The sequence below is a fragment of the Hibiscus syriacus genome, unplaced genomic scaffold (genome assembly GCF_006381635.1).
Source record: "Hibiscus syriacus cultivar Baekdansim isolate YM2019G1 unplaced genomic scaffold, ASM638163v2 tig00111402_pilon, whole genome shotgun sequence".
In the NCBI taxonomy this organism is placed as follows: Eukaryota; Viridiplantae; Streptophyta; class Magnoliopsida; order Malvales; family Malvaceae; genus Hibiscus; species Hibiscus syriacus.
Window position 1 is genome coordinate 8,909,221 of NW_024063082.1, and position 9,432 is coordinate 8,918,652.

A 9,432-nucleotide genomic window follows, 5' to 3' on the forward strand; every position below is an offset into this window, starting at 1 on the left:
TTTAATTAAAGTATTATATATATTAATCATTTAAAAGTTAAAATTAAAGTAAAATGAAGATAATAGAGACCATTAAAAACCTGATGTTTGACATAAATAAAAAATTATACATATATGAGATAAGATCATATTTAAGTGAATATTTTTTTATTTCTTTCTTAATTATATATTGAGTGTAATTAGATCCTGTCTCTCTCTCTCTCTATATATATATATAATCATTGTCATTCATCCTTTAATTCGATTATCATAATAACATAAAAGTAAAAAATATAAATTCTCTCAACAGGAAAATGTGAACATCATTCCTTGAAAAATTACCACTTCAAGTAAAGTTTTAGAACATTGATTGATACACTAAAAATAATAATTTCCGTTGCTAATCGTACATTTTAAATATAGTTATAAGTGAATCCAACACTCATTATTCTATACAACTAATTAAGAAAACCGAATAGCCAGTACTAATGAGCTAATCTCCATTATTGAATTAACACCGTAATTTACCATCAATCAAATTCAGTTAAACAATAGATTCAATCGAATATAAAATTTTTAAGACGTTATATCTGATGATTATAACACATGCTCATATATAATCGTGAGGATAATATTACATATTCATGCAATTAAATTGACAATGTAAGCATACATGATACATGGAGTAAAATATATTTAGGTTTGATAAATTTGATTATTCGAATTATTTTATTTGTCTTTAGATTAATGATGAATATAGAAATTAAAATTTGAAAATCCAAAAAGTTTGATTTTTTCTTTAAAAAATTGAGTATGCAATTTTTTTTCTCAATCCTCTTAATATACAAAAGTAAATTTAACAACTTTCCAAAAAGTAATGGTTATTCAGTTGATTCTCTTGGAGTTTGCATACATTTATCCCTGTCTGATGCTTGATTTATACTCGAACTTAATTATTTAAATTTCATCTAAAACCTAAAATTATTTAATTTAATTAAAATTAATCTAAATTTTAACTGGAATGATATAGACTGTACCTAATTTAAACTAAATCGAAAATAACTCAAATAGAAAGAAACTCGAATACAAAATAATCCGAATGGAAAGTATCTCAAAAAAAAAATAACACAGAGAGAGAATCCAAATTCCAGAGTTGTCCACACCGAAAGGAAAGAAAGACAGGCTGGCTAGCCCACTTTGTCACCGAGTTAAATGGAGTTGACCCAATGAAATTGCGCAACATTCTCGCAGGTCTTTTTCATTTTTTATTGGATAAATATATTTTTTAATATTTGAATTTAACTTTAATTTTAAAATTCAATTTGTAATATTTTCTTTTATGCATATGAACTAAACTTATACGTTTAAATTAATATCTGGACTTAATTTTTATATATCTAATTAATACTTATATTAAATAGTTTATTTGAATCATGAAACATACTTAATGTATTAATTTGAACAAAAACCAAGGTCCAAATTTATTATCTGACCGGACCACCGAAATTCAAGTACTATATTAAAACTTGAGGTCAAGTTCAAGGACTATACCGTATATTTACCATTTTATTAAAAACTCATTTATAATTAATTTTTCAAATCATACACTTTTTTCTAATTTAGATATCTAATTTTTTTTTATTAAAGTAGGTTTTTAAAGTTTTATTTTATAATCATTTTAAGATTTTATCGTTATTACTAAAAAATTATTATCTAAAGATATCTCCATATATAACATATCATTAATTTTACTTAATTTTTTTCCTTCTTCTATCCAAACAACTTCTCTCACTTAATTTTTATGTTTCCTTCTTTGATAGCCAGTAACAAATTTTTTAATTTTGATGTTTTTAAATGGTTTTTTAAATAAATTAATCATTTAATAAATTGATTAGAAGAATATATTTTTAACAAAGATATTTTAATCGGTGAAGATTAAGATATTCGAGAAGGAGGTTTGGGATTAGTTGGAATGATTTTCATTTTTCTTCTGCCTTTTTAATTAAAATATTCTTTTCATCTCTAACATAAATAATAAAATATTTTTAATACAAAATTAAGTATTAAATTATTTTGATAAAAAGGGTAAAGTATACAATGGTCCCCCAATTATAGAATGTTATTTTATTGAGTCCCTTAACTATTAAAAGTTATAAAATGGTCACTTGACTATTCATATATTCCAAACTCATCATTTTCTGTTAAAAATTTGATGGACGTATGAGCAGAACGTTAACACATTAACCGAAATATGATAAAATCATATTTTAATGATATCTACTAGCATCGTCATTGCTTTCAAACATTAACTCAACGACATAATATTTCAAACAATATACTGACGACATAATACAAACAAAGATTTGACCCATAAAATACAACTAAAACGATTTTTTGATCATATTTTATCATATCTCAATTAATAGTTAACATCCAGCTCAGACGACTGCCAATTTTTTAACAGAAGATGACGAGTTTGGAACGTATGAATAGTCGGATGACTCAACAAAATAGCACATTATAGTGGGAGTATTATTTTGTAACTTTTAATATTTGAAGGACTCAAAAAAGTAACACCATTTGAGACCATTTGTGTATTTTACCAAAAAATTAAATATCTAAATCAGAAAAAGAAATAATATAACTATTATTTATGAATTAAACCAGAAAAAAGAACTCGTGCAAAATGCCGATGAACATTTTAAATCCGAAACAGTTGAAAGTGTCTGCTTTGCTTTGTTTCCTCTCATTTTCAGACAAAACAAAACTCTAAAAAAAAAAATCAATCTTCTCAAAGGTATTTTATTTTCCCTTCCTTTGTTATTGTTTTTCATTTTCCCTTTTTATTTTGATAGATTGAATTTCTTCCATTTCCGATTCATAGTTCTTCGTTAATATTCCGTGTTTTAAATCAGAAATTAAGAATTCATTGCTGCTATTATTAACATTTTGTCATTTTCTGTAAGCTTTTGTCTTCCTTTATTTATTTGTTTATTTCTCTCTCAATTCTTTGCTTTAGCTTAGTTTCCGATAATTAGTTTCATTTTCTGTCTAAACATGTTGTAACTAGCTTTTCAAAGCGTTAAATTTTGATGAAAGAAACGCCAAGTTTAACGTTAATCTAATCAAGATTCTTAATTTAACCAAATTTATGATATTATGATGACTGAGTATTAGTTATTGTGAATAAGTTTTAATTATCAAAATTGCGTGGAAATTTCATTATTTTGATTTTATTTAGTTTTTTTTCGCTGCAAGAAAAAAAAACCTGCAGGAGGAAGTTGAATTGATGGTGGCGGTGTTGAAGGTTGCTATAACTGATTAACTAACTGCTCGGTGGCGTTGTTTTAATTTGATCAAGGGTGGCTTCACTTGATGTGGCCTCTATATTTTCTGTTAAACAAGATTCTTAGATCTGACGGAGAAGACAGGGAAGAAAACAATGGAGATCACATGAATGTGGCAGCTGGACGCTGCCTTTTTGAGCTGCCATCTGATAATCTAACTGGTCGTGAGGCAGCGATGCCTCAATCACATTATGTTCAAGTGAGTGCATTAGTATTTATGGAATGCTGTGATTAGAATTTGTTTGTTTAAACTGTAGTTTGGTGTTTATAGGTTCCGCATATTAACCAGCTGTTCTCTTGGGATTGTGGACTTGCTTGTGTTTTGATGGCTTTGACTACTGTCGGCATTAATGGTTATAGTATTCAGAACTTGATCGAGCTTTGCAGCACAACCAGGTATGTTGTCATTACAAAGTAGGAGAAGAATTATATAAGATTATGGAAATTTGGATGTGATGTACATCCGTACCATTTTATTTTATCTTAAGATGGCTGCATTTGGATATATAAGTTGATACAAGCCATTTCTGATGAATACTTTTGTTGACATCTTGTATGCAGCATTTGGACTGTTGATCTGGCTTACTTACTGCAAAAGTTTTCTGTCAGGTTTTCCTATTACACTGTAACATTTGGAGCTAACCCAAACTACTCTGGTGAGACATATTACAAGGTAACTTACCTTTGCACCATATGCATCTTCATAATTACATTGTGTCTATATTTATTGGGTTTTTTTCTTGGTTTCAAATTAAGGATCAAGTTTCCCATTAGCATGCTTGTTTATTGCTTCAAGCTATGCACCATAACATTTATCATTTAAATTATATGCGTGCCTTACTAACTGCTAGCTAGCGTGCGATTTTCCATTTAGCTTTTGTTTTTGTAGATCTAACCAGCTGTGTAATGTCTCTGTATGACTGCACAACTTGAATAAGTGGCACACTGCTTTATTTTCATTGGTTTTCATCTTTGGAAGGAAATTACATCTGCAAAATTTTCTGTAGGGTTTCCCTCCTATTCCTCGTTCAATAGTTTAGCTTCAGGATGTTGTTGTCTCATTAAGTTCCCATGATTTATTTTTTTCAGTTGAATAGCTTGTCAGATTATTGTTTCTATCATAATAATCAAAGGAATTACTCGAGTATTCTGCAGGAACATCTGCCTAGTGATCTGGTTCGAGTAGATAAGCTATTCCAAAAGGCAGTGGAAGCAGGGATCAATATACTGGTATTGATGTATTGATCGCTTTAGTGATAAAGTTTTTCCTTTGAAATATTTATAGCCAGTATTTTGTCTTCAAACTTAAATGAATGCTTAGTACTGAACCACATCCCTTGTTCATTTCAATAAAAAAAAGTAATTCGAAAGTCTTGTTGATGTTGAAATATCAGCTTCTCTTACCCATTATGACATAATATGAATGGTCTTTGTCACAATTTAACTTTTTCATTGGGGTTTTTAACTGCCCCATTTTACAGTGCAGGTCAATCAGCAAAGAAGAAATCTCTCGCTGGATCATGTCAGGGAAGTATATTGTGATTGCTTTAGTTGATCTGTGTAAATTGAGGTATGTATTCATATTTCTTAGAACTTTTTGCCTAGTTGGTTGCTATTATATAACTTGTTCTGTTTTCTTCAGATTTTGAAATGAATCAGTCGTCATTTTAACGTGTCTGGTTGCCTGTGTTTTCTATTTTCTCTTTTATATGCCTGTATTTTAGAAGGGATTATACAAAGGGTTAAGTTCTTGCATGATAATTACTTATATAGTGATGATATCCTCGTACTGATTTCTTCTGTCAAAATCTTGCATTGCAGTGGATCTTGGGTTGGGGATGTGATCATCCCTGGATTTCATGGCAATGATGCAGGATACACAGGTTAGTGTTGCAGGCTTGCTTTTAGAATGTTGTTTTTCATATACAATTTGAAAATTTAAATCAAGATGCTAATAATGAGTATATATTCTTGTTACTTTATGTTTGAAAAACAAACAGTTTCCTGTTTAACAGATGGGTAACAGATGCAATGTTTTGTTAGGCAAATAAACATATGCTTGTGGATGATTTTCTTGAACACTGTCAAGCCCGAATCATTCTGATAATATGTTTATATTATGGTCGGGGTTTCAAATCACGTTCCGAAAACGTGATTTCATCCGCGAAATTGCGGTTTTGCCGCTGTCCGAGTTTCCCGCTACGCCTGCGACGCCCGCGACAGCCACAATAACGGTAAACCCGAAATGAACGAAAATGCGACCGCGACTTGAAACCCTGAGTATGGTATCACCTTATATAAATGTGAAACCGGAAGTTGCGTAGTTCTCCCTTGCTTGGCATATTGTTGCTAACTAAACTTATAATTCTGCCTATAAAAATTTGAACTTATTGCTTGGGAGTGCAAATATTCATTCCATGTTTTGAATAATTTATAATTCAAATACTACTTGACATAAAATTGATGATTAAGAACTCTTGCAGGATTAGTTGCTGCATCTATGAACCGTGCAATATGATTTAGTTAATAACAGATGGCTCATAGTAGTAACAAGATTTCTCTTCCGTTGATTAATCTTTTTCTGCTAAAAAAATTCTAGTGTTGTTACATATTGTCCATGAACTTATACAATCTTTCATATTTGATCACATTATTGAGAAATCTGCTCTCTTTGTAGGTCATTATATTGTGATATGTGGCTATGATGCTGAAGCAGATGAGTTTGAGATTAGAGATCCTGCAAGTTGTAGGTACTTCCTAAGCTTTCTTTTTCACTGCTTAACTACTCCCTGCTATTTTTTTTATACAATCTCTTTTTGTTTGTTCTGGTCAAGGTCATATAATCATTTTAAATAACTAAGGCCGTCATTGTTGGTACATTTTACTACTAATGTTCATAAATAAGCGTGTCCAGAAACTTAATACAGCAGCAAACGCTAGGAATGTATGCCATGATGCACTTTCCAGACATTTTAACGTCAGGACCTATTACAGAAAATGCAAAAAGTCATTTGACTTCTACTGGAAAATTAACTGGCAATTTAAGATTCAGGATACTGGTTTACAAATAAGTATGAAGTTATCAAACAATTTTAATCTTTTTCATGTCATAGTTTGGTAATTGGAGCAATAAATTTGGTGTCCATAAAATGTATGAAGATTTTGGATCTTATTCAGTACATTATGCAACCCTTGTGGATGACTGGAGACCTAAGTTTTTCCATGTATTTGGAGGGTCTGCGGAGGATCACATTCCCATACCCATGTCCAGATTTTTCAAGAGATCGAAGAGTCAGATCAATATAGCTGGAGACTTCAGTGACCAAGCTGTTCGATATATCCTATCCTCCCAGTTTTCTTACATCTTCTGTCTTCTTATAGTTATCATTCCTCAAAGTCAGTTTCCTCTGCTACTTCTTTGAGACTTATCTTGTTATTTTCAGCCCATATTATAAAAAAATATTGGTATCCTTGTGATTACATGCATTATTTTTATGTGAAAAGCTTTCTGACTTTTTTGTGTTCCATGGATCTTGTTGTTCTCCTTAGCTGAATGTCTCAATCGAGTTCCATTAACATCTTGATTTCCCATTGGCTAAATGTATTTACAGGTTGGAACCTTGTGGTTACTGATAAATAGTTGATCTAACAGCTATGGATGAGAGAAGAGCATACTTGGAAAGATGTATAAAAGCTACACAGTGTTCATATAACTAGTTTAACTAAACTTGCATCTACCTTATTAGTGATGTTTCCCTTGATGTTAATTCAACTCCACAAACTTGTTCTTGAGAATTTGTTTGATCTTATGCTAGAAGCATAAACTTGAGAAACAATATGTGCAGGAAACACAACAGGGTCTCATCAAAGTCCCTTGAAGAAGCACGCAAGTCCTTTGGTACCGATGAAGATCTTCTTCTGGTAATTTTTCTATAAAACAATAAAACCTCTGCCTCTACTATGTTGCTGCATCATAGTACTCTATTAGTGTTATTTTGTTGAAATGCTTTTCCCCAACATTTGGTTTCATATTGCCATGCAGTGGACTAATTTATTTAATTTTTGTTTAAACGAAGTATTTAATAGAGTAAATCCTATGCATGAGCCTCACTCTATCCTTTCAAGAACAAAGCTTTTCGTTCGCCAGTCGCCCATAGTTAGTGGTATCACTTTTAATTCTTGAAAATACTTGATTGCTACAAATCTAGTATCGAAATGTAAAACGAGAAAAAAATTTATCCAGGTTAAATTAAACTTTGCTTGAGACAAACTAAAATGTATTCTCGCCTAGCATTACCCATCCCTTTGATATTTGCTACGTTTCTATGTAGATATCAGTTGACGAGAGCCGGAAACAGAACTACCCCATATTGTGATTTTCTCCGATTAGTCTATATGTATAGTGCCTGATATTCTTCATCTTCGTCAAGCCGGTAGTTCTAATCTGCAAATCAGGCGCCTCTGTAAAATAATTTGTTCATTTTGTATATGAACTGTACATTATAATGTATTTGTTGTATAATAACATTGTGTATTCTGTATCCCTTCCATAATGTTAAAGTTGGCAACTTGCTCGTACCAAGATTGTGTAAACTCTACTCTTTATCAACAAGATCAAATAAATGGTGCAATGCAAATACAAAACACAGAATTTGATAAGATTCTTTGTTGTGTGGAACTAAATCCAACAAAGAAACATAAACATTTAAATCATTATAAAAGTTGTTGAATCCCTAGATACGAATATAAACAACATGCTGATTAAGGAATAATTATAGCTTGGGTGAGATATGGCTTGCAGCCATAAATCAAAAGATTTCGGTCCACTTCTTGATCATTGTCACCATCTAAAATGCAAACGACCCTTTTGCAATAGGCTTTCACGATGGTAGTGTGACGAGCGATTTTGGGCATTTTCATCTGTCTCTTTTGCCTTCTCTCTAGAAAAATGGCGTTGAAATCGTTCCTATTTGGTCGTACAAATCTATATGATGCAACTGCCATTGATGTTAAGAAATAATTTGTAATTATCGATTTCGTCAATTTTCTAGGATTGTTGTTCACATTTTTTGTGTTTGAAATTAAAGGAAAAATATTGGAAGAGATTTATGAGAAAGGTGATCAAGAAAATAGAACCCAGACAATTATTCTTATTTGGTAGTATATTATAACTTTCTATAACCTTAGGGTAAATTATACGAATAATTTCTTATATTTTTTGTATGATCGATTTTGGTCATAGGGTAAAAAAAGTGGTTTTGATCTCTCATGCTATCAGTCTATTTAATTTTAATTTCAGTCGTTAAATTTCATTAACCCATTAACATAAGTATTACATGACGCTTAAAAAATAAATAAAGCCCAGACCGTTATGTAGCTTCATAGGAAGAGTTCGACATGGAAGAGGTGTTGGATGAGACAGCTCATGGACCCAAGTTCTCAAAGACTCAAACCCATGGATCCGAGAGGTCGCGGTCCTCTCGTGGTGCACCATTCTCATCGCGGTTCGAACCCCGAAACTCTTCCTTTGACGTGAGATAGTATTGACAGTCATTGCAATCATCTTATCCTCTCTCTTCCAAAACTTGAGCCACTATGATTTCAAAACAATCAACCGTCTGCTCAATTTCTACATCTTTGCAATCTGCTTGGTGTTCTCCAACGATTCGGTCCCGACTTTCATACAAGAAAGGTTCATCTTCATCAGAGAAACCTCCCACAATGCTTACCATGCATCATCCTATGTTATCTCCTCCCTCATTGTCTATCTCCTGTTTTTCGCCATCCAAGGCTTTACTTACATTCGAGGCAATCACCAAGTACTCGATTCACCTCAATAGCAACCTCTTCAATTTCTGGATAATCCTTTACACATCACTAATAACAATCAATGCTTACGTGATGCTCGTGAGAGCACTTGTCCCAAGTTATATCACCGGACCACGGCTCTCTTCTTCCTCATATGTGGGTTCTTCCTCAAAGGGAACAAGATTCCCATTTATTAGAGGTGGCTCTACTACATCTCAACCATCAAATATCCGTTCTAGGCCTTGCTGGTGAATGAGTTCAAAGATGAGGAAATCTACTACACAGAGAACCCAATCGA

At 31.9% G+C, this 9,432-nt stretch overlaps 1 protein-coding gene across 7 annotated transcripts; it reads left to right on the forward strand.

The window, feature by feature from the left end:
* Positions 1 to 3,220: 3,220 nt before the first annotated feature.
* LOC120162382 (guanylyl cyclase 1-like) lies at positions 3,221 to 7,874 on the forward strand. Of its 7 annotated transcripts, none has more exons than XR_005519547.1 (9): positions 3,221 to 3,525; positions 3,598 to 3,722; positions 3,888 to 3,999; positions 4,482 to 4,556; positions 4,808 to 4,896; positions 5,148 to 5,209; positions 6,004 to 6,076; positions 6,561 to 7,011; positions 7,172 to 7,266. XR_005519547.1 is itself a non-coding variant. In XM_039172537.1 (9 exons), the coding sequence occupies exons 1-9, from the start codon at positions 3,355 to 3,357 to the stop codon at positions 7,700 to 7,702; spliced, it is 828 nt and encodes a 275-aa protein (XP_039028468.1). In that variant the 5' UTR covers positions 3,221 to 3,354; the 3' UTR covers positions 7,703 to 7,874. The 7 variants fall into 7 exon arrangements, 5 of the variants coding, with proteins under 5 accessions (XP_039028468.1, XP_039028469.1, XP_039028472.1 ...); XR_005519548.1 differs by having other exon boundaries at positions 6,938 to 7,011; XM_039172537.1 differs by lacking the exon at positions 6,561 to 7,011 and adding an exon at positions 7,658 to 7,874 and having other exon boundaries at positions 7,172 to 7,247.
* The last annotated feature ends 1,558 nt before the right edge of the window (positions 7,875 to 9,432 follow it).

Bases quoted from the DNA above. Each gene is read 5' to 3' on its own strand.
- LOC120162382 (XM_039172537.1), top strand. From the start codon at position 3,355: ATGTGGCCTCTATATTTTCTGTTAAACAAGATTCTTAGATCTGACGGA. The intron at 4,000-4,481 runs GTAACTTACCTT...AGTATTCTGCAG, and splicing joins CTGGTGAGACATATTACAAG to GAACATCTGCCTAGTGATCT. The intron at 6,077-7,171 runs GTACTTCCTAAG...CAATATGTGCAG, and splicing joins AGAGATCCTGCAAGTTGTAG to GAAACACAACAGGGTCTCAT.